Source organism: Taudactylus pleione, unplaced genomic scaffold, assembly GCF_031769625.1.
Source record: "Taudactylus pleione unplaced genomic scaffold, aTauple2 ptg000289l, whole genome shotgun sequence".
Classification (NCBI taxonomy): domain Eukaryota; kingdom Metazoa; phylum Chordata; class Amphibia; order Anura; family Myobatrachidae; genus Taudactylus; species Taudactylus pleione.
In genome coordinates, this window is record NW_028284691.1 from 2166549 (window position 1) to 2192914 (window position 26366).

A 26366-nucleotide genomic window follows, 5' to 3' on the forward strand; every position below is an offset into this window, starting at 1 on the left:
GGTCCTGACCATCGCGACAATCAACCTGGTCGCTCGCTATTGCTGTCGGTGGTAACCCACAGCTTAGCTAGTGACCAGGAGGCCGCACTTCACACCACAAGCGGCCGCCCTCATTCAGCGCGACTGCTTGTATCTAGCAATCGACTCTGAATGAGAGCCACTGTGCTTTATATTACTGTATGACACGCAAATATAGTAAGAGTCATCTAGAAACACGAGACGACTGGTAGTGTTGATTCTTTCTCCTGAGTACTCGGCATTGCAAGGTTCTGACACGCTATTATGAACTTTGGCTGGTGATTACCCACAAAAGATTAATTACGATATTTATATATATATATATATATATATATAAATATATAAAGCATTATATACATTCCAATGGGATCATTAGTATCATTTCCTTCCATTGGCTATAAAACACAACGATTCCTAAGGTTACATGTATTTTCTGAAAAGTATTAGTGTGTTTTCTTCAACATGTAGATCTTACTAACTGCTTTGGGGCTCATTTACATTTGGATGTAAATCAATTTTATGACACACCTCTCAGATGTAATAGTACACGCCCACTTTACCGCCGCGCTCATAGGTGTTACTCTCACAATCTCTCTGAAATGCTTTTTCAAAAGTAGGCAAGTATGCCTTTCAGCCCCGATCTGTCACGCTGTTTTCATGCACTAGTATGGAGACCTATATTCATCAAGCTCCGAAAATACAATGGCCCTCATTCAGAGCCGTACGCTCTGAGCAGAGCCCACGCTCTGAATGAGGGCCGCCCTCCATAAAAATGGAGCGTCCTCCTGGACGCTCGTATAGCTGTGGGTCACCACCCACAGCCTATATGAGCGTGCAGTTTGATCGCCGCGATGGTCTTGACCATCGCGACCATCGAAACTGCGAGCCGGAGCCTGCGGTTGAGGTTTTCAACAGCAAGCTCCGGAGTGATTTTGGCTCTATCAGAGCCAAAATCACTCCCACTGACATCACTAGTGATGTCAGTGGGCCGGCTTCTGACGGGAGGCGTTCCCGTGGGAACGCCCCCGTCAGGGAGGCACGCCCCCGGCACGCCCACCAAAGGGGCGTGCTGTCAATCAACATCGACAGCACGCCCCCTTTGATCAGACACAACGAGCGAAGGACTTTCCTTCGCTCGTCGCGTCTGGCGCATGCGCACGACGGAGCTCCCTCCGTCGTGCGCATGCTCAGTGCAGAACATCGACCCACTTGCGAGCGGACAGCCGCTCGCGAGTGGGTCTGAATCAGGGCCAATATTTTTGAAGCTTGAATGCGGGAGCATTCGCCATCTTCAGGTAACATTTGCTACCGCACCCTGCTCCTTTCCTATAGGAAGGAGTCCTGGGTTTCGAAGAGGGATCCCTTTCTGGCTCCTTTCCGCCAAGGCTTTGTGCACCTACGTGAAGCCCAGCTCACGCAGATATACTAGCACTGCCAGTCTGACTCAGCAGTGGTAACTTTCACTGCTACGGAAGTAGCAGTAAAGGGGATCGCGGAGACAGCTGATTTGCAATGTTGAATTGCTCCGGTGATTTTTTTTCCACTGCTGCTACTCGCAGCAAGTTGGATACTCAATTATCGGGGGCCACTAGGCCCACTAACTAACATAATAAAGGGACTCCAAAATCATTCTATAAACATTTGTTCTCCCCTTTTTTTCCCTCACCACAAGCAGTCACAGGAGCAGTGTGGAGAGATTAGGGTTGACCATCGATCATCAATAGTTTAGTTTAGTTGGCCTATCGATGGCTGAGCCCAATGGTGACTACCGCGTTTTGCGCATGTGCAGGCGCATGGACAAAACACAATCTATAGCTACACTCCCATCCGTTATTAGTATTTAATACATATGTTAATATTTACTAAAGAAGACTTTATAAAGTGCGAAGACTTTACATCATTCCCAACAGTCCCAATTTTAGAAATGCCTTCATCTTGTACCTAGACATCAGAGAGACGTCGCTGTGGCACTATCATTTTCTGTGTCGTGTAAAGGCCCCCATACATCAGAGGTTGATTGCAGCAATCGTGCAATTTGCAATCGATTGTGTATAAAAATCTTTCCCTTTTTCAATCGATTGTGGCAATTCTGCAAACGATTGAAAAAGGGAAAAAATGTTATACACAATCGATTGCAAATTGCACGATTGCTGCAATCTATCACTGATGTATGGGGGCCTTAAGGCTGTTTCAACTAGCTTTGTCCTGTAGGTGTCGCTGATCAGTACACAACATTGTAATCTCTGCATGACACGTTCTAGTGCTCTGCAGTTTCCGGGCCCCGGGTCCTGGTTGCCCGGTTACCGGGAAGCTGCCGGAAGTTGTGTTCAATCATGAGGCCATAGCGAATTATCAGAGAGTTGGGAAATTGGAAACGGGATGGAGGAGCACACGATGCGGACAAAGTTGGAAGATTATAGGATCGCTCGAGTTGTTGGGAAGGGAAGCTACGGGGAAGTCAGCCTAGTAACACACCGGGCGGAGGGGAAACAGGTAACATGCTCTGTGTCATACACTCACCTGTGATGTTTAATACTACTGCATGCTACACACTGTAACATAGCACTGCTGCATGTCACGCGCTGCAACACTGCACTTTATAACTGCACTGGTGCATGATGCACTAACACAGCACTGCTGAACATTGTAACACTGCATGCTACACGCTGTAACATTGCACTGCTGCATTCTACACACTATCACTGCACTGCTGCATTCTACACATTGTAACACTGCACTGCTGCATTCTACACACTAACACTGCACTTCTGCATGCTTCACACTAACACTGCACTGTTGCATGCCATGCGCTGCAATACTGCACTGCTTCAGGAATGTACTGAAGCACTGCTGCATGTTATTTGCTGCAACACTGCACTGCTGCATGCCATGCGCTGTATAATATTGCACTGTTGCATACTACACAATGTATAATAAATAATACTGAACTACTGCATAGTACAGATTAGGGATGTGCAGGCTCGGATAGGTTCGAGTTTGCACGTGGAGTTCGGATTTTTCCCTCCAAAAAAACGGAACTCAGAACGAGGCAAAACGTCATCTTACATGGACGAACATCATCATTCCTGGTCTTTTGTCCAGGAATGATGATGTTCGTCCATGTAAGATGACGTTTTGCCTCGTTCTGAGTTCCGTTTTTTTGGAGGGAAAAATCCGAACTCCACGTGCAAACTCGAACCTATCCGAGCCTGCACATCCCTAGTACAGATATGTCCAGTTCATCTTTGCCGCTTGTGTGGCAAATTGCACCACGCATGGTGACCCCATAGGATTGCATGGTGCGAACGCGAGGCATGGCGAACCGTGGCACGTGCAGCCGTGGCTAATTGCATGGCGTGATGCATATGCACGTTTACACCGCAAGGGTGCAAGAGGACAAATCTGTACACTGTATAATACTGCAATGCTGCACTGTTGAGTGCTATGCACTAATACTGCATTGTTGCATGTTACACACTAACACTGCACTGCTACATTTTACATTTAATAATACTGCATGATACACATTGTAATACTGTACTGTAGACTACATTGAATAATGCTGCACTTTGGCATGCTACACTTTCTAATGCATTACTGTAATACACTGTACAATACTATGCTAATTCATGCTACACACAATAACACTGGATTTTCATACTACATTGTATACTACAGCATTGATGCTATACTGTCTGATACTGCACTACTGTACTATATAATACACTGTATAATACTGCATGATACACATTGTAATACTGTACTTTATACTATATTGTATAATACAGCACTGATGCATGCTATACTGTCTGATATTGCATTACTGTACTATATAATAATACACTGTATAATGCTGCAAGATACACATTGTAATACTGTACTTTATACTATATTGTATAATACAGCACTGATGCATGCTATACTGTCTGATATTGCATTACTGTACTATATAATAATACACTGTATAATGCTGCAAGATACACATTGTAATACTGTACTTTATACTATATTGTATAATACAGCACTGATGCATGCTATACTGTGATACTGCATTACTGTACTATATAATACACTGTAATACTACATGATACACATTGTAATACTGTACTGTATACTATATTGTATAATACAGCACTGCTGCATTTTACACTGTCTAATATGGCATTAGTCTACTATGTAATAATATGCCGTATAATATATTTTACCGTACTATATGATAATACATTGTATAATATGCATTACTTTACCATATCATTATACCATATCTAATACTACATTACTGTACTATATAATACACTGTGTAATATTGCATTACTGTAAGCTGCACACTATAATACTTCACTAAAATACTATATAATACACTGTAATATGATACTATGGGCCTGATTCAGAGATGGCCGCTAATGCATAGAATTTATTCAATACCACAGCCGATAGGTTGTCTATTAAGACGCCCACCTAACATCAATTATTATTAACAACTATATTAGTACAAGTTTAAGCAAACAGAGAAACAAGAGGTACAGATCTCAGTGATATTAAGCTTACAAAGGGAATGAGAATTTGCTGAGGTGGAGATATTGGGAAATATAGATACAATTCCGCCATATCATTAACTGGTGTCATGAAAAGTGTTGATATTAAAATACAATAGTATCCGACCTTTAACGACAAGTGCGCATTTGGTGCAGGATGTCATGTTTTGTAAAAGGTTTTTTGTAGCAGGATTTGTTATTAATTGCTAATAACCATAAAGATTTGGGTTTACACTAATGTTAATGATGGATATTGCAGACACATACTCATAGACCACATCATGGGGGAGATGTATGAAGCCCAGAAACGGTATCAGCGCACGTTAGGTGTGCTGATACCGCCTCTCCCCGATGTATGCGGGGGTCTGGGCGGTAAATGATAGGGGCGCTGTCATTATCGGCGCTGCTATCTACAAGATAGCAGCGCCGATAGCCTGGGCCATGTACGTTCGGTCAGATCGTCTGACCGTTCGGCCTGGCGCTAGCCTATCCCCACAGCCCTGTCCCTGCTGCGGCGGCTGTTTATATTGGTGTGGCCAGATATGCAAATACTGAGACGCTTGCATTGACACACCAATAATACACCCATTAAGCAACCCATTTTTTGTTCTCACTACTGGCCACCGCCCAGGAACGCCAATCATGTTTTCACCACCTTTCTGATGCCATCTATCCTAATGGCAGCAGCACCTTTGTGCGTAGACTCTGCGGTGTAACGCCGGCATCGTAGCGGTTATCAGTACTTTTAGAGTATGCAGAGTTGCAAGTAATTGCTCATCTGCGTAAATATCGGCTTTACGTGTGACTCTCATAAGGAACACACAGGTATGTACCTAGCGCTAATCAGGCCGGAGGATCAAATATTGATGCAGCAATATGGGAAAGAGGTGATTGCCAACCTCACTAGCAGAAACAAAGAATCTGTCATTATCGGCAGTTTAACCAGCATGTTCGGGCGATGATAGATGTCAAAAACGACCATCAGGAGCTCGCATCGGTGGTCGTTTTTGACATTTGCATGCCTGATTTATGCCCGATTAACGAGCAATTGTACGATAACTATGTCGTTATTGTTCAATCGCTCTGTTTAATCGGGTAGTGGATGTGCGCCTTGAGAATGTAAGCTCTCACAAGCAGGGCCCTCTACCCTCTTGTGCTTCTCTTTACTTATACTTTCATCTACTCCTTACTCCCAGCTAGGGCACCTAACACTTATGCCCTGTTGCTTATTTGAGTGTTATGTTTGCTAATGCAGCAATGTATATAAACCTTGTCCTTGTCCTTGTCCTGTATTGTATTGTACTGTAAGTCACTGGTTTCTTGTTTGCTTATTTATGTACTATGTAAGGCGCTGCAGAACATTTGTGGTGCCAAATAAAGGATAATAATAGTTAAACCCTCCATTATCATGAATGTATCGTCCATAAAATGTAGCCAAAATGAACATTTCAACAAATGTATTATTGGCACATTTTGATTCCCAGTGTGCCATGAATATATTTGCATACCACGGGGAAGCCAAAGTACCTTTCGCCATTTTTAAATGTTGGTAATACCAATGGCTTTCAAATCTGGATACCTTGTTACTTAGGATAACAGCAAGGAGTCAGAATCAATATTAATCAGTGCTTCCTCAGTAGATTCCTGTCAGTTATTCTGTGGAACCCACGGGTTGATGGTCCAGGACCAAATAAAATGATTTCTGGTAAATGTGATAGGCACAACCAGTGCTGATGGCTGTCAATCATAAAATATATGTGGCTAAACAGAAGCGTAACCCTGTCCCCCACCACATAACTGAACCTAAGGATGACCTATTCACCCAATGTACTTAATTTAATAATGTTTGCTGAATTTTCCAATAAGAAACTTTTGGCGTGGAGTGCCGTTAAAAATAATTCTGATAATCTAGGTCACCGTGATTCAAGAAGGTTTGGGAACCACTGCCCTAGTTGACAAGATGTTTCCTCTGTTCTTAATAAATGACTGATACTTGGGTAGGAGAAGGCAAATGTTTTGATATACAGTATATACACAGGCTCAGTGATTTAGTTAATGCTTTAAAATTTAGGACGGCCCATTGTTTTAGTAAGGCATTCATGTATTTTTGGCAAAATGTACAAAACTGGTTTCATGTAAATAGTTTCCCCCCAGTATTTAAGCTGAAGTACTGAACTGTATAGTCCCTTCTGTTAATGTGAGCACAAATTAAAGCCACTGCTTAGTAAAAGTGTAATCAGACTTTAGTGGTTTTAAAATAGTTTAATAAGCTGCCTCAGTGCTTCTTCTATATACATAGTTTTTAGCATCACCGCCATGTCATCACCTTTATCAAAGGTAATGTGTACTCTTTAATCACTTTGCCATTCTCTCTATATATCAATATATACTTCAATTTATATATTATTATTATTATCCTTTATTTATATGGCGCCACAAAGGTTCTGCAGCGCCTTACACAGTACATAAATGAGCACACAAGAAAAACAGTTAATAGTAATACAAAACAATGTAGGACAAGGACATGGTTTATAAACATAGCTGCATAACACAAGCAGCAGGACATGAGCAACCAGGTTTTAGGTGCTGTCATGGGGAGTTAGGAGTAAATGATACTATAAGTAGGGGGAGGAGAAGCACATGAGCGATGAGGGCCCTGCTTGTGAGAGCTTACATTCTAAAGGGGAAGGACCGACAGACAGGGGCGACACAGATGGGGTAGATAGTGAGGAAGGAGCATGGAGCGGTGGGCTAGGATATATGCTACGGAAAGTGTGTGTTTAAGATGACCTGATGTTATGTCAAGATTTAAGTCCTTCATTCATCTATCTCTATGACAGAAAATAGATTTTGATTGTGTTATTTACATGAGAGATGTACAAAATAAAGTTGTAGCACTTTAATTATTGTGTGTTACATTTTAGCATCTAAATACATCCTGATAAAAATGGATATATTATGGGACTGTATTATCCTAATACAGTAGTGACTACTTTAATCCCAGCTGCTGGATGCTATGCCATGCTTCTGTGAGTGGGTGCATCTCGCATGCTAGACCCAGCCACAATTGGGTGCAGTCATGCCCAACATGTTGTGGTCCCACAGGATGTTGCTGTACCCGGGCCCTGCATTTCTCTTGGCAGCCCTGGAGGTGACAGGCAGAACCAGGTGGGCATAGTGGTGGGGTAGCAAGGCCATGAAGGGAGGGAGGTGGTTGAGAGTGGATGTACAGGAAAGCCAGGGGAAAGATGCAGAGTGTTGGAAAGCAGACTGATGAGAGAAAATAGAGGGAACAGCAAGTGGAGAAGACAAGAGGGGGAGGATAGGGATGAATAAAGTAGAGGATTATGTGGGCACTGATTAAGGGGGGTGTTTGAAATAAGAGTGTTCATGCTGTGGACGAGGTAATAAGTGAGATGAAAACTGGAGTGGAGGCTGTGTGATATAGATACAGTGTGGATTAAAGTTGTTAAATGTTCAAAAATACAGATAAAAGAACAGTTCTGCTAATGTATGAGCGCAGCTCCAAAAGTGATACATAAAGCGAGGTGTGTGAGTAGTGGGTGCAGGAATTAGTTATTAAACGAATGATTAAAGTGGATAGGTGTGATGCAATGGGAAAAGGCAATACAAATAAGATTTTATGTAGTATGAGGGCAAAAATTACCATGTCCTGAGCCGATCCAGTCCGAAGTGTTATGATTAACAAAGATCAATCAACAAGAGCAGCATGCAGATAGGGAAGTATTTGCAATGTCCAAGCAGTGAGTGTAGTAGGGAGTTTCCTGGATATTCATAAAGCAGAAGCTGTTGATTTTGGTAATTCACATAAATAAGTTGCTTGTTATACATATTGTGACACAGTTAGGTTAGGGGGTCCCTCTCCTGGGTAGAGGACTCCTTCCTTTCACACACAGCAGCTGGGAAACAGTACGCCAGACTGGATGCAAGTACAAGCTGGTCGGCGCCAGTCTTTATTGTACAATGTCAGAAACAACATAAAGAAAACATAAACATAAATCCTAGCCCTGTCGGGGCACTAACTTCACAGGTAGTTCCCTCACTACCAGAACCTGGCAGGGCCTAATGCCCTCACCAGCAACAAAGGCACTGCACAACACTTACAGTTAGGTTTTCAAGTGTCTCTGAGCAAATTCCCTGTCTGCTCTCCCAGGTGAGACACTCAGCCCTCAACACACTAGGCTTATATTGGCCACTCTCAGGTGGAAACCCTAACAAGCCTGTTACCAGGCTGCGAGAACCAAAACCTGGAGTGGCCGTGGGTGGAGCCCTCCCTCTCCTCTCACCCACAACCCCCAGGTCCCAAACCGGCTTTTCAAAAAGCCGAAACTCAAGCCTGCTACACTGCAGACTTTCTCCTGGGGGTTTAAAACACATAGGACAGGAATCTGGGACAAATGTACCTGCCACAGACCACTTTACCAATGATCCTATCACATATCCCCCCCCTTTGTTTCGGCCTGTGGGGCGGAACAACTGAAGCCCCCAAACAATGAATGCGTGACAACACGTCAGCATTGGCCAGCTGGCTTCCTGGCCTGTGTTCCACTGAAAATGTAAAAGTTTGTAACGCCAAGAACCATCTCGTAATTCTCGCATTACTGTCCTTATTTTCGGACATCCACTTCAAAGGGGCATGGTCAGTGATCAATTTGAACTTTCTTCCAACCAAGTAGTACCTGAGAGCCTCTAACGCCCATTTTATGGCCAACGCCTCCTTCTCCACTGTGGCATAGTTTCTCTCATGTACATTCAACTTTCTGCTAAGATAGAAAATAGGGTGTTCCTCACCCTCCTTGTTCTGGGACAGGACCGCTCCTATACCTACTTCTGATGCATCGGTTTGTACTATGAATTCCCTTTCAAAATTAGGAGTCATCAGGACTGGTTGGGAACACAACGCTACTTTCAACTCCTGAAAAGCATTCTCTGCCTCAGGACTCCATTCTACCATGACTTTTTGTTTGCCTTTGGTCAGGTCAGTCAGTGGGACTGCCATGGTGGCAAAGTTGGGTATAAACCTCCTGTAGTACCCCGTAATTCCCAAGAAGGCTCTCACCTGCTTCTTATTCAGAGGCCGTGGCCAGTTTTGTATGGCATCAACTTTATTGAGCTGAGGCTTTATCAGGCCTCTGCCAATGGTGTATCCCAGATATTTTACTTCCTCCATGCCTAGACAACACTTTTTTGGATTGGCTGTCAAACCTGCCTTATAGATGGAGTCCAACACTGCTTGTACCCTGGGTAAGTGAGACTGCCAATCAGGACTATGAATGACCACGTCATCCAGATAAGCAGCCGCATACCGTCTATGGGGCCTTAGAATCCTGTCCATCATTCTTTGGAAGGTAGCAGGTGCCCCATGTAGCCCGAAGGGCAACATCTTGTACTGAAACAAGCGCTCTGGCGCTGAAAAAGCTGTCTTTTGTTTGGCGCTCTCGGTTAACGGTACTTGCCAATACCCTTTGGTTAGGTCAAGAGTGGTTAAATACCTTGCCGTCCCTAGTCTCTCAATCAGTTCATCCACTCTTGGCATCGGGTAGGCATCGAATTTTGAAACACTGTTCAACTTTCGGAAGTCATTGCAGAAACGCACACTCCCGTCGGGCTTTGGAATCAACACAATGGGACTTGACCATTCACTATGTGATTCTTCAATAACCCCTAACTCTAGCATATTTTCAATTTCTTTCGACACCGATTCTCTTTGTGCTTCTGGTAACCTATAGGGCTTTAGATTAACTTTAACCCCTGGGTCAGTGATGATGTCATGTTTAATGACCGAGGTTTTCCCAGGTACGTCAGAGAACAGCACCCTATTTCTGACCAGAAACTCCTTGACCTCTTGTTGTTGAATTGCCGACAGGGTTTTTGCCACTGTCACTTCGGGAACTAAGGGCCCTGGATTTACTGGAGGGGCTCGGACGGCCGACAGTACCGTTCTATCTTTCCAGGGCTTTAACAGATTTATATGGTATATCTGTTCCGGCTTTCTTTTCCCCGGCTGGTAAACTTTGTAATTGACCTGCCCCACTCTTTCTAAGATTTCAAAAGGCCCTTGCCATTTAGCCAAAAGTTTATTTTCCACAGTGGGAACCAATACTAACACTCTGTCCCCAGGAGCAAAGCTGCGTAACCGAGCATTGCGGTTGTATACCCTCTGCTGTGCCTGTTGAGCCTGTTCCAGGTGCTCTCTCACTATCGGCACTACTGCAGCAATTCTCTCCTGCATTTGAGACACATACTCAATCACCGTTTTGTAAGGACTAGACTGCCCCTCCCATGTATGCAGGTCACACCAACAGTTTCCCTGTATGCCTCAAGGGGTTCACCAGCTCAGCTTTCATAAGTGTCACCAAGCTACCAGAGTCTAACAGTGCCTCTACTCGGTTGCCATCTACAGTGAGTACACACATGTTCTTATCAGTCTCAGCCTGCCGGTCAGCCGTACAGGCTGTCTGTGCAAAGAAAGACCCCCTGCGGTAGACATGAGCAGTATCACATTGCATAGGTTCAGTTGTAAGTGAACAATTAGCGGCAATATGGCCGAAGCCACCACATCGGAAACACTGAGTCATATTAATGTCTAGTCGTTTACGGGGCAAGAACCTTCCTGGCCTGGCAGGCCTGTTTCCAGGTTCTACACCCTCAGTCTTAGGTACATTCCACCGCCCAGCACGCTTCTCCCCTGGAACAGTCTTACCAGTGTCTGTGGGAGTTCGCCGGTGCGCCATCGGGGCTCGGTGGGGCATACTCATCAGCTCCTCAGCCGCCACGTACCTCTCCAAGAGCTCGACCAACTGGTCCGCGGACTTAGGGTCTGCATGGCTCATCCACTTGCGAAGAGTCACAGGTAATGATCGCAGGTACCGGTCCATCACGACCCTTTCCACGATCTGTGGTCCCGTCAGCGTCTCGGGCTGTAGTCATTTTGAGGACAGATGGACGAGGTCATGCATCTGTGAACGTGAAGGCTTGTCCCTATGGAACTCCCAGCGGTGGACCCGTTGGGCACGAACAAAGGTGGTGACTCCCAAGCGAGTTAGGATCTCCTGTTTTAGTTTTTTATAGTCCTTGGCATCAGCCAGGCATAAGTCGAAATATGCTTTTTGTGGCTCCCCAGACAAAAAAGGTGCCACCAGACTTGCCCACTGCTCCTTGGGCCAACTCTCCCTTTCGGCCGTTCTTTCAAATGCGGCGAGATAGGCCTCCACATTATTATTATTATTATTATTATTATCCTTTATTTATATGGCGCCACAAGGGTTCCGCAGCGCCTTACAATGTACATAAACAAATGAGCACACAGGAAAACAGTTATTAACAGTACAAACAATGCAGGACAGATACATGATTAATACATTGCTGCATAACACTTAGATAAGCAGCATGATGTCAGCAACCAAGGGTGGGGTACTGTTGTATATTAAAGTATAATCAAGTGAAGGAGAAGCACATGAGGGAAGAGGGCCCTGCTCATGAGAGCTTACATTCTAAGGGGAGGGGGCAGACAGACAGGGGTGACACAGATGGGCTGGATACAAAGGTGACAGTATTATAACATTTATGTAAAGGTTAGTTTAAACTTAAGAGGAAAGGACAATGAGTTGATCCAAATTTCACCAAGCCTCAAGATTTAGGGCCACAACCAAGGTCCATTAGAGGGGTCAATTTGCTGCGTCGTTCGGTATGGCATAGTTGGGGTGGATAAGCAGATTGCATGAGGAGGTCAGGGTGGATGTGAGCAGCATTGGGAATCCAGGTACAGGCACAATCCATAGGCATGGTGGAAGTGTGGTGGTTTTTAAAACACAGTCCTTAATAGCAGGAATAGTTGATTTGTTAGTTTCTCCTTCTGTTCTCCTCCTGTTTAACTCCTGAATAACTCCGGCTTCAATTTAAAAATTCTAGTTTACACTTTAAATTAAGCACTTAAAATATAAGCACTCTTGCAAATGCAGCCCTGGCTTAGCAGCCCATCATCGCCCGAAGTCATCTTTTGAAGGAAGTGACTGGCTCGTACGGAGTGAGTGGGGGTGGGAGGACCAGTAGCAACATCTCTGGACCGGGCGACCAGGTGCTGTACCACCTCTTTTATGGCCTGGCAGGTTTCCTCGATGGCGACCTGTTGTTGCCTCTGGGCTGTCTCCAAGGCCAACAGTTGCACCCTGGTGGATTCCTGCTGAGCCCAGGTAGATTCCTGCTGAAGTTTGTTCGTCTCCTGCTGAGCTCTGGTAGATTCCTGCTGAGCTGCTGTAGCTTGGAGCAAGGCCTTAATCATGTCCTCCATTTTGTCCTGGGGTGTAGGTTGGAAGCTGAACCTTGCCTCTCTGAGCATTGGCTGACGCCTCCTCTATGGGACTCCAAGGACACAGTGTTATTTCCACACTCACAAATTGGGTGTCTGTCCCTTTAATTTTTAAACGGAAAGTTTTCCTCTTGCTGCAACTTCAGTGTGTGTGGGTGCCCGCATTCTCCACCATATTGTGACACAGTTAGGTTAGGGGGTCCCTCTCCTGGGTAGAGGACTCCTTCCTTTCACACACAGCAGCTGGGAAACAGTACGCCAGACTGGATGCAAGTACAAGCTGGTCGGCGCCAGTCTTTATTGTACAATGTCAGAAACAACATAAAGAAAACATAAACATAAATCCTAGCCCTGTCGGGGCACTAACTTCACAGGTAGTTCCCTCACTACCAGAACCTGGCAGGGCCTAATGCCCTCACCAGCATCAAAGGCACTGCACAACACTTACAGTTAGGTTTTCAAGTGTCTCTGAGCAAATTCCCTGTCTGCTCTCCCAGGTGAGACAATCAGCCCTCAACACACTAGGCTTATATTGGCCACTCTCAGGTGGAAACCCTAACAAGCCTGTTACCAGGCTGCGAGAACCAAAACCTGGAGTGGCCGTGGGTGGAGCCCTCTCTCTCCTCTCACCCACAACCCCCAGGTCCCAAACCGGCTTTTCAAAAAGCCGAAACTCAAGCCTGCTACACTGCAGACTTTCTCCTGGGGGTTTAAAACACATAAGACAGGAATCTGGGACAAATGTACCTGCCACAGACCACTTTACCAATGATCCTATCACAATATATACTTGACAATTAAAAGTATCCATGAAATACCTGGAATCACAAGTACAATTCTAAGATTTATTTCCCAAAACATGTACATTTTACAATTTATTTTTATTTTTTTATCAAATATATTTTATTGTTATTTTGAAGGTATAAACAAAACAAGAAAAACAAACACAATGAATAACAGGCAAACCTACACAATCATAAGACAGTGCTTAGATGCAATAGTGACTCATTTGTATGCAAAAGCTGTACATGTCCACAAATCTAATTGCATATTACATATTACAGAGATCAAACAAGCCTTTCAGTTAAGCTACAGTAAGTAAAACAGTCAGCAGTAACAATGACCTAAACCCATCTTAGAAAAGTAAGCAAAGGCGCAAAACTTTGTGTCTGGTATCACTAAAGCGTCTATTCTGTGTAGTTTCTTTAACAAGTGCCCTCAATTTAAATAAGTCAGGAGGCTCCTACTCCTAACCATTATAATGACTTTAGAGAATGTCATTGAATTGAATACATACAGTATCTATACACAATTGTGGAAAAAGTCTCCTCAAGTAACAGACCAAATAACATATCTTATGGCAGTAGTTCCCAAACTTTCTTGAATCATGGCGTCTTAGAGTATCAGCATTTTTTTCACGGCACGTCTAGGCCAAAATTATCTTTCAGTAAATTCAGTGAAAATACTAAATTGTCATTACCCATCACCCTTAGGTTCAGTTGTGTTGTGGCAATTCTGTTTGTTCACATATATTAGGATTGACAGCCATCAGCTTTGGTTTTGCCTATCACATCAATGATAATTAAATTTGATTTGGTCCTGGGCCCCCAATCTGTGGCACCCCTGCAAGTGCCTTGCGGTACCCAGTTTGGGAACCACAGTCTTAGGGTGTAAAGAGGGCAATCCTGGCAATGTCTCACATATATAGCCTCACACATGTTCCCAGAAATCATCCACTACTGCACCATAGCGGGTGGCAAAATGAGCAGGCAATAGCCCCACACTTAGGACAGCATGGGGTAAATTTACTAAAGTGAGTTTTTAGAAGTGGAGATGTTGCCCATAGCAACCAATCAGATTCTAGCTATTATCTTCTACAAGGTGCTAGTTAAATGCTAAGTAGAATCTGATTGGTTGCTATGGGCAACATCTCCACTTCTAAAAACTCTCACTTTAGTAAATGGATCCTGGCGGAACCCCATATCTAATAAGCCCTCAGGAGTGTAATAAACTCTGAAAAATGTACAAATGAATTTGCTGAAATCTGACATCATCATGTGACAGCTCTGATCCCTCCCCCCCCCCCCCCCCCCCAGCCCCAAGTATACAAAGCCGCTCCTCATCAAAGAGGGTCCCCAAAAGTGCTTCCTTTTACCTCTAAGAAAACGCAGATTCTTAAGAGGAGTCAAAGGATTAATTTACATTTTATATTTACATTTAACTTAATCATTTACATAATTCTACAAAGCGACTTCACCACCCAATTGCAACCGTAATTATGGTCCTTCTATGTATTTATCTCAGAGTGTTAAACCATCCTAAGTGGCCAATACCATTGGTTTAATCCTGTTTTACAGCAGAAAGATATTGCGACTAAGGGAAAGATGTCTATTTAAAAAAAAAAAAATCCTATTCCCAAAAAGATGCAAACAGTAAATATATAAAATGTTCTATTAAATGAATTACTAATATAAAAATCAAAACCGTTATTCAACATGTCATGGGGTCTTCAGATAAGAGTCCAGCAGATGAATTCATCGCCCGTCATCACCAGATTCCTGAAAGGAATGTACATTGAGGCACATGCCAATTATCTTGCCATTAAATCCATACTCTTCCATTAGTGAAACAATGTGCATTTAGAAAATAAGTTTTTTTTTCACACTTCTAAGTACTCTCACTAAAATGTAGCTAATTTTATGAATACCTCTGCTCACCTATATCTTGTCGTGTAATGTGTTACTGTTTTACTTTTCTTTACAGTAAGATCACCTGCATACGTTATATGGTTCTTATGGCTTAAGTTTCTATTTCTTTTCCAGTATGTAATTAAGAAGCTGAATCTTCGCATCGCACCCCCTCGAGAGCGGAGCGCAGCGCAACAAGAGGCTCAGCTCCTCTCTGAGCTGAAACATCCGAACATTGTGGCATATAAAGAATCATGGGAGGGTGGAGATGGGCTGCTGTATATTGTCATGGGCTATTGTGAAGGGGGAGACTTATACCATAAACTGAAGGAACAGAAAGGAAAACTTCTTCCAGAGAGCCAAGTGGTGGAGTGGTTTGTACAGATCGCAATGGCACTTCAGGTACCGTGGTCTTTCTTTATATTTCCTTTCTTCTTCACCCAATCAGGATGACACTGCTACCATGAGGTTGTAGAGGCTGGTCAAGCGGTGGGCACAGTAGATAACTACTGAAGAAACCGGAACGCCTCCCCCTCTACAGCTCCGTCTTACCAGATTCTCCTTATTTACACTAAGTACAGGATGAGTCTCCCATATCCAAAATGCTCGGGACCAGAATGCTTTTGGATTTCGGATTTTTCTGTATTTTGGAATATTTTCACAGTGTGTACCTGCAATACTCTTTGAGGGAGTGCCTCCATGGGGTATGCTGGCTGTTGCAGCCATGCTTCACAGGATGATAGTGGGGCTATGCGAGGAGCAAGTCGGCCGCTATTTAAGGAAGGGCTGACAATGGTGCTGCAGCCTAGGCCAATCACAGTGGAGGCGGGTGTTGCCAGGGCGCCAGGGTTATAGAGAGGAAGGCAGTTTGCAGTATAGCCCAAGCCTGTCGGTGCTTCTTAGACGCTGAAGAAGGCTTGCAGGCACCGGATCGGTCACCTGCAGCACCATCAGGATCTGTGTCGGGGTGGAGGAGAGTCCCAGAGAGCTCACCAAATGGCTCATGGCAGCCATTTTATGTTACTTCTGTTTCATTTATTTAACTTCACTTTACTGTATTTTACTTCATTTTACATTTTATTTAATATCACGTCAGGTTACTGTATTTTATATATCTTAATTAATTTTTATTTATTTTATTTCAAGAAACTGTATTTTAACTCAATTTGCGGTTGGGGTGTTACTTTTCACAGCTTAGAAACCAGTGTGGGGGGACCTGTAGATAGACACTGTTGTTGCCTAGTAATTGCTGCGGTTCGGAGCCTACTGCTCCACCTCTTTTGTCAGCTTGTGCTTACGAAGGTGCTATAAAACCCTCCAGCACGACCCCTTCCATTAGGGGCAAAATGCTCTGCTCCTGGACTTCCCTCTCAATTTATGATTCCCATCACCTGTGTTGAACTAGTTAATTGATGATAAAGATGTTTCAACACAAGTCACAGCAATCATAAATTGAGAGGGAAGTCCAGGAGCAGAGCATTTTGTAACAGATGGAAGGGGTTATGTTGGAGGGTCTGCTAAAAATGTTTATGAATTTCACAGTAACAGAGATTTATTTCATCCAGATTGCACTTTAAAATGTTTTCTACATCTGAGTTACACATCTCTACTGCTGCAATTTTACTTTCCTCTGTCAGATTGTATTTACAGCACTGCGGTAACAATGAAATATCCCTGTAACAATGCCAGGGCCAGATTATGGCCCACATGTGCAGCACAGACGATGTAATGGTTAGCATTACTGCCTCACAGCACTGATGTCTTGGGTTCAATTCTCACCACGGTCTTAACTTTGTAGAGTTTGTATATTCTTCCTGTGATTGTGTGGGTTTCCTCCAGGTGCTCCGGTTTACTCCCAGACCCCAAAAATATACTGGTAGGTTAATTGGCTCCCAACACAAATTAACCCTAGTGTGTATGTGTGTGCGCATGTGATAGGGAACATAGATTGTAAGCTCCACTGGGGCAGGGACTGATGTGAATGGCCAAATATTCTCTGTAAAGCCCTGTGGAATATGTGTGCGCTATATAAATAACTGGTAAAAATGATACAAAGGGCTGAAAACCATCAAGGGCCTATTGTGAGATGTGGAGGGGGTGTCGTCAGTGCTGAGTGGGCGTTGTCAGTGCCACAAAATATGAAAACATCTATTGCACCAGCATGTCTACAATATTTAAAATTATTTTATACCTCCTTTAATATCATAATGTTGCTAATGTCCTCTTGGTAGTAAATCAAGGTTGGATATGGATTGCCGGCGGTTGGGATGCCCTACCGTAACCCTCCCTCCCCGGTGGCTAAACCTAACCTCCCCCCCTAGTGCCCTAAACCTAATAATCCCTCCCCGGTGCCTAACCCCAAACCCTAATCCTCCCTCCCGGGTGCCTAACCCTAGCCCCACACCCTAACCCTCCCCTTACTGGCGATACTTACCTTCGGTATGCCGGGAGGCGGGATACTGGTGCCGGGATCCCGACACTGTCGGGATTTCAGCGCCAGTATTTAGACTGTCGGCATCCCGCATGCCAGGATGCTGACTACATCCCGTAAATCAATAAAGAAGAAAAAGAAAGAAAGTTTACTTTTACTCGAGTTCAGGGGCGTATCTACCCCTTGGCACTCGCCAGGGGCACCGGTCTATGGGGGGGTGCCGCCCAGCGGTGCCACCTGCGGCCAGGGGGTATAATCACATAGTAGGCCACTCGGACACTTCCTGCTGGACTGGCCGACGGGTTGGATGACCCAGTCCTACCTCCTAAGCGACAGCGCCATGTGCCGACCAATAGCCACTCCTCCCACACTCCCTCTGAGCTGGCCTGAATTACGGCAGCAACAGCCAATCAGCTGCCACCAAATCCTGCCCCCTCACTGACTGACGGTGGTGCAAACTAATCAGCAGCTAGCACCACTGTCCGAGGCTCCGTCAGTAATGCCAGCTGCTTATTGGATTGCGCTGCCATCAGTCATTGCTGGGTCCCGCTAGAGCACACGGGGGGGGGGGGTTCTAAGTACCTCGAGACCCCCCCCCCTGACAGACTGATTCACCCCCTGCACTGGCTGCAGTGGGGCGGAGGAAACTCAGTAAGCTCCGCCTCCATATAAACCGCGAATCGCGGCATTTAAGTTAAGAGGGGGTGGGGCCTAATGCATCTACGTGCCAACCCCTTTAACAACCTGTACCAGCAGCAGCTGCTGCATCAAATGTGTAAGTATGCATGTGTGTATGTGTTAGTGTGTGTATACTCTGCATGTGTTAGTGTGTATACATGTGAAGCTATGTGACCCCCCCCCCCCCACAACAGCCATTGACCTCCCACCTTCAGCTCGCTGCCCCCCAGCAGGTGGTACTTTTGAGGCAGCTGACGCACGTTCAGCATTTTGGAGATGTTCTTTCTCTCCATTGCCTCTGGGAAGCGGTGCGGCTCGGGCTGCGGGAATGGGGTAGGGGTCTATAGGCTGTACCTGTAACAGGTGAGCGCTGTCTCGCCCTCCTTTGCAGGTGCTGGCCCATCCCAGGCTCCATGCATGGCGGACATGGGGAGGAAACGGCAGCCATGGGCAGGAGGATGAGACCCTACTCCACGCATGTGCGACCTCCGTTCCGCTAACTGAGCCTGCCTCTGCAGAACATCACACCATAGGGGGGCTGCATCTGATATGGGGTCTGCAGAGCATAACATCTTAAGGGTCTACACCTGATATGGGGTCTACAGATCATATGCATGTGTATAAGGGGTACTGTGTGGCGTAACATGAATAAGGGGTACTACTGTGTTATGTAACGTGTATAAGAGGTACAACTATGTGACATAAAGTGATTAAGGCAACTACTGTCTGGTGTATTGTAAATAACAGACATTACTGTGTGGTGTAATGTGAATAACGGGCACTACTGTGTGGTGTAATTTTAATTGGCACTAATGTGTTGTCACACCACTTTCCCATGATGCTATGCCCCTTTATTTTTGTTTTTTAGAGGAGGGGCGCCAGTCCCTTACTTTGCCAGGGGTGCTTGGACCCCTAGATACACCTCTGCTCGAGTTTTAGTGACTTTTAAAGTCAGAGTAAATGTTCGAGCACTTTTGTCCCAGGTGGCACTATTGCCACTCTCTTCTATCACTGCCCCATAACATCAGCCAGCCGCCAGCCCTATTGATCCACTCTCCTCATAACTGACCTAATACATCAGCTAGCAGTAATGCTCTATCGCATAGTTTTACTGTCTTAATATAATGCTAAAAGGCACATTAAAAAAAATTACTAATGTTCTCCAGTAATAAAAAAAAAATAGGGATCAGTAAAAACCATCTATTGACGCTAGTAAATATAATATAACATGCACTATGGATAATACTGTCTTCTGTGTATGTGGCACCATATTTACAACACTTTTGGGGTAACTCAAGCTGTATAATTTTTCTTTCAGTATGTATGCAGGTATTTCCACCAAATTCAATAAATATACATTTTGAAATGTTTCTTCTTAGGCCTCTAGTGTTACAATTATAGAATGATTTAGAATTTTAAAGGGCGCACTTAAAAATACCTCCCATTGTATTTTATCTACTTACTGTTTTTATTGCCTTCGTTGTTATTTCTTAACCATTATTACAGATTATACAGTATTCGCTAACATGAGCCCATTGATCACAAAAGAGATCCTGAGAGGTTTACACGGAAATCTCAACAACAATGTGAATTGCAGACATCTATGGACTTCTATAACTTCTCCCTGCATTGAGCAATCTGACATTGTGCTCTTAATATCTTTTCTTTGCAGTATTTACATGATTTGCACATCATGCACCGTGACCTGAAAACTCAGAATATTTTCCTTACTAAATCGAACATCATCAAGGTGGGAGACATGGGTATTGCAAGGGTTTTGGAGAGCAAGTACGATATGGCCAGTACTCTCATCGGGACCCCTTACTACATGAGTCCAGAGCTTTTTTCTAATAAACCATATAATTATAAGGTAATGTTAGATTAATTGAAATAATATTTCATAAACTCTTGATCAATTTCAATTACAGACATATACTGTTTGATACAGCGTCAGGAACGTTTTATACTTATTAAGGGTTACTTAAATATGTGTCTGCTTTCCATAGAGGGCGTGGTATATTATATCGACTGTCAAAATGTTGATATTTATTAGGTCGACATGTCAACTTGCTCATGATGTTGACACTAGTGTACTGACAACCTTGTTGAAAGGACTACAATGTGTTTTTAGTGTGCTTCTATCTCTAACGCTAACTGTAATGCAAAAGTCGTCATTTTGACATTTTTAACCATGAATGTCAACCATCTGGTGTTAACATTATAACTGTCAACTTAGTGAGTGCAAACGACATTGTGTTACTTAAGTGACAATAGCACAATCCGTGTACTATGTTTCATTTTATTGACATATTACCATGACCATAAGCAACCATGTTAAAGCTTGTACATGACAATATTAACCAATATACTTGTATTCTGTGATCCTGCAGTCTGATGTGTGGGCACTAGGATGCTGTGTGTACGAGATGGCAACTCTCAAGCATGCATTTAATGCTAAGGACATGAACGCTTTAGTGTATCGTATTATTGAAGGAAAGGTAATGATTTCCAGTGCATACATTTTTTAAATCAGTTTTGCTACTTTACATGGGTTTCTATGTGTTAAATATACACTCCTCAGCCATAACATTAAAGCCAACACCTCGAATTCTTAAGGCACACATCCACATGCCAACTAGGAAAAGACAGTACGATTACTTCGAAATCGTACCGCTGGTCCCCATCCCCTGCAGTGCCTACACTGAACGATCAATCGTTCATTGTAGGCACCCTCCATCATCCCCAAACATTGGCAAACTGTCGTTATTGGCAAATTGACCGGCATGTTCGGGCGATGATTGATGTCGGAAATGACCAGCGGGAGCGCACAACGCTGGTCGTTTCCCACATTTGCATGCTCGATTTGTGTCCGATTAACAAGCGATTGAATGATAACGATGTCGTTATCGTTCAATCGCTCTGTTTAATCGTGTAGCGGATACCCGCCCTTAGTCATGTTCCTCAACCATATCCAGAACAATTTTTGCCATGAAGGGGTGTACTTGGTGTGCAACAATGTTTAGGTAGGTGGTATGTGTCAAAGTAACATCCACATGAATGCCAGGACCCAAAGTTTTCTAGCAGAACATTGCCCAGAGCATCACACTGCCTCCGCCTGCTTTTATTCCTCCCATAATACATCCTGGTGCCATCTCTTCCCCAGGTAAATGATGCACGCGCACCTGGTCGTCCACATGTAAAAGAAAACGTGATTCATCAGACTAGGCTACCTTCTTCCATTGCTCCATGGTCCAGTTCTGACACACACATGCCCATTGTAGGCGCTTCTGGTGGTGGACAGGGGTCAGCATTGACACTATGACTATTCTGCAGCTACGCAGCAAGCTGTGATGCACTGTGTGGTCTTACACTCTTATATCATCATTAACTTTTTTTCTGTAGTTTGTGCTACAGTAGCTGTTTTGTGGGATTGGACTGGACAAGCTAGCCTTCGCTCCCCATGCTCATCAGTAAGCCTAGGGCGCCCAGTACCCTATCGCTGGTTCACCGGTTGTCTTTCCTTGGACCACTAAATACCACTGCATACTGGAAACACCGCACAAGACCTGCCATTTTGGAGATGCTCTGACGCATCATGTAGACAGTGATGAAATGTTATAATGTCCCTGAGAGCCCAGCGGTGACTTTCCTGTTTCCGATTACTCCAGCGGCGCCTTCCGGGTCCCAGTTGTCATGTTACTATGACTTTCCAGGTCAGACCTCCAATCCTCCGGCGTTCGGGTAAGTATTTTTCCCTATTTCCTAACCCTAAGCTCGCCCGAAGTCTAACTCTCCAAGTCGCAGCCTGACCCTAATGACGACATTCTGGGAATGTCAACACATTGTCTGTTGACATTTTAACAATGTCGACAAAATAAATGCTGACTTTCAACTTTTTGACTACACCCCCATTTTTCCTGCTTCCAACACATTAACACACTTGTTGCCTAATATGACAGTTGCAATTGTAACATGATAATCAATGTTATTCACGTCACCTGTCATTGTGGTTTTAATGTTGTGGCTGATGGGTGTATAATTGTATAGAAAACAACCATATGGTTCAATAATTTGTTTTACTGTGTTATTCTATATTACCCTGGAAATGAGAAGATTTCTTGCAATGGCTTTCACTTTGTCACAGCAACATTACGTCTTATGGTGATGTTTATATAATCACACACAATGAAACCTCACATTCTGTGTTGCTAATTAGTATTGAGTACTTGTTAAGGTATTCCTTTATGCCAATTATTGGTACAACTCAGAAAGTGCGTCGCCATTGTTTAATTATTGCAGTCACCTCATCTTTCTGCTCATTGATACTCAGTACTCTGTCCACTACCAATTGCATCATGACCTCTATTAGTCTAAAGGTTTCCACATCAGAAAAAGTTACCTCAGAAGACACCTAAGTAGAAGGATCACCGTATGTAAGCAACGTGTTTAGTTTGTACGCCAGGATAGAGTTAATCATTTAGAATGCAGAAAGAGAGAATTAAACTTCTTTATTTTTAATAAGACAATTCTATATTAAATTAATTTTAGTTTCCAAATAAAATATTGAAAGTGTAACTGGCCTATTTCAGTCTCAACTTCTCTCTACCTGGTTGCTGCTATGATGATAATCCTTTAGAGTAGCCAGTATTGTGCTGTGTATACATGTCAGTGCAGTATTAGTGGGTTATGAAATGGGAATAGAGACACCCAATAAAACTTATAGAAGAACTGTCTGTGGTAACAAATTAAGCAAAATGACCTGATTGGACAAGACTTTTTTTCCGATATATGGCAGTATATCAGAGCAAGTCTGATATACTGATTTCTACTTATATTTAAGTTATTACAATAGGTTTCTCTTTGTATGTACACAAAGTAAGCCATAAAACACTGCAGGCAACATTTCAGGTACTCATCTCTGTCTTGTAACCCTCTAGCTCCCGCCAATGCCTAAAGATTACTCTAAAGAACTGGGAGATTTGATTGGAACAATGCTAAGCCGACAACCTGAAAAGAGGCCAACAGTGAGGCATATACTAAGGAACACGTACATCAAAGAGCACATTGCCTTATTCTTACAGAACACAAAACTGTAAGTAATGTACTAAGCAGATAAATCCTGCCTAAACTACAGTAATGTCTCATGCCACCATAAACTGTAATAAGCCAAGTTTTAAGAAAACTAATTGATTTCTATTCATTACCATAGCTTGTAAGAATGTACGAGTCATAATCCGAATTGTCTTTAATATAATAAATAGCACAGTTGTCATTTTTGTTTTGAAGAAAACAGGTCAAAAGGCGAAAGAAAATGGTAGATTCGAATCCAAGTAACGTCCGCAGGCATGATGAACAGCGTGAGCCACGGACAGCGCCTGACAACGCAAAAGTGCGCAAAGTGGTGGTAATCTCATTTTTAGCTTCCATACAAAAAAAATGATTTAGCACATGCTGACCGTGGGTTGGGTACGGGATGCCGGATGTCAGGATCCCGACAGGGTTAGGATACCGACACCTGTTTCGGTCAGTATCCTAATCTTCCCCCTCTCCCTACCTCTAACCCTCCCTCCCTGGTACCTAACCCTAATTCCTTATCAAATAACATATTGTATCAGTATGTGTGGTACACAGCTTCTATACACCAAGGGGTATATTTACTAAAGTGAGAGTTTTTAAAAGTGACGTTGCCCATAGCAACCAATCAGATTCTAGCTAATATCTTTTAGAAGGTGCTAATTAAATGTTAAATGTTAGAACTCACTTCTAAAAACTCTCACTTTAGTAAATTTACCCCCCATGACTCATGTCTGTAAATGCTATATCTATTGTATTTGGCACTTATTAATATTTTTTATAAATTTTTATTTATTACCAGTTATTTATATAGCACATACATATTCCGCAGCGCTGTACAGAGAATATTGGGCCATTCACATCAGTCCCTGCCCCAGTGGAGCTTATTCCCTGCCCACATGCTCACACACATACACACTAGGGTTAATTTGTGTTGGGAGCCCATTAACCGACCAGTATATTTTTGGAGTGTGGGAGGAAACCGGAGTACCCGGAGGAAACCCACGCAAGCACAGGGAGATTATACAAACTCTACACAGTTAAGGCCCTAGTGGGAATCAAACCCATGATCTCTGTGCTATGAGCCAGTAATGCTAACCATTATGCTGTCTATGCTGTTGATAATTATTACAGACAATCATTGTGGATTAGTTTCACATCCTTTTGTACCTGTCGTTCATATTAACTCAAATATAGTTATTGATCCTGATCAGGTTTCTTGTAAATCCAAGCTACTTTTCTTAGAGCTCAGATGAAACAAATTTGCAATTGAGTGCATTCCTGCAGATGGTCAAATTACTTGTTGGCGTTGGAACCTTTTTGTTTTAATGTAGGATGATTTATTTCCTACCTTTTTACAGAATAAAATGAAAAGTCCGGTAAAGGTGAAAGCTGTTTCCCCAGCTGCTCCCGAGCTCCAACACATGAATAACACAGCAGTGTCTATTTCAACCCTCAGCAACGTGGATATTGATATCCTTTCCTATGACAAAAAATCACCAGGTGATGAACATTTGATACCTGAGCCTCGGAATGGTTGCACGTCAAAGGACAGTCCTTGTAAAGTGACACAGAATGGCCCTCAATCACCGGACACAGGAATAAAGCCCCAGGCAGTATTCATCTCCAACACAGAAAATCCAATTTCACAACTAGTTTCTCCTGTTAACATGGAGGATGAAGAGGACACTATGAAACTTTTACAGCCAGCCACCAAAAGTGAAGAAAAGATGGACCAGGTTGGTTAAATTTTTTTTTTTATCACGAATAGGTTTGTGTGTGTGTGTACACATTTGTGTGTTGTATTCTATCTATCTCGAATGTGTAACCAGGCAACTGATTGGAATGCTACATACTTATCACCTGGTATAAGGATATAAAGATACACTAATTATCGTGAGCTCAATACACCAGTAGGATAATTGATACATATCACTTCAAGAACTAAGATCTAAATAATAGACAATCACGTGTTTAAATTTCATATACAACCTGTTAAAACAATTAAATCATGATTTAGGATCGCAGTGCTGTATTAAGATCTCTAAAAAGTCACATTTTAGTTATATGTACACATACTGTACATTAGAGATCAAGAAATGACCTTTTTGACTATTTGTAAGTCTTAATTTTATTCATAATGCCAGGACAGGAGGTTTGGTCGATTCTCTGCACCAGTTATTTTTTCATTATTCTGTATTCAAAACGACCCCTTATTTTACTTTATTTCTCAAATTATACAACTATATAAATGATGTATAAATAACAGGAAGAGGAAAGCAGTTGTCCTTGGTGGCGCACAAGTATTAAAACATTACTTATTTAATATTCTTTAATTAAGAAGTTTCTCATAGTAGGTTATAAATATCAGCAAAATAACAGAGGTTATTAAAACTAAAGTAAAGGTGGAGGTAATAGTCATGTGAAATATGTGATTAAAATTTCTATAGCAATTCTGCTGTGTGTCAGGACTCAAAAAATCAATAAATAAAACACTTTAATGTGAATAGTGTTTGTTGTTTATTCTTCTTTTAGTTTTGCTGAGCTGGTGTCTTAATAGTAGGACATCATTCCTTTACATATGCAGAGATATCACAATATTGCACGCTTAGCTT

At 43.1% G+C, this 26366-nt stretch overlaps 1 protein-coding gene across 2 annotated transcripts in view; it reads left to right on the forward strand.

Annotated features, from left to right (window-relative positions):
* The first annotated feature begins 2259 nt into the window (after positions 1-2259).
* Positions 2260-26366, forward strand: part of NEK4 (NIMA related kinase 4) — a 70445-nt gene continuing 46338 nt past the window's right edge. Inside the window, exons 1-7 of one of the 2 annotated variants that reach the window (XM_088482480.1) lie at positions 2260-2511; positions 15705-15971; positions 20351-20548; positions 21069-21176; positions 23616-23770; positions 23965-24082; positions 25113-25490. In XM_088482480.1, coding sequence (XP_088338606.1) covers positions 2398-2511; positions 15705-15971; positions 20351-20548; positions 21069-21176; positions 23616-23770; positions 23965-24082; positions 25113-25490 — 1338 coding nt within the window. In that variant the 5' untranslated portion in view covers positions 2260-2397. The remainder of the gene's footprint in view (positions 2512-15704; positions 15972-20350; positions 20549-21068; positions 21177-23615; positions 23771-23964; positions 24083-25112; positions 25491-26366) is intronic. The other variant, XM_088482481.1, reaches the window with a different exon arrangement.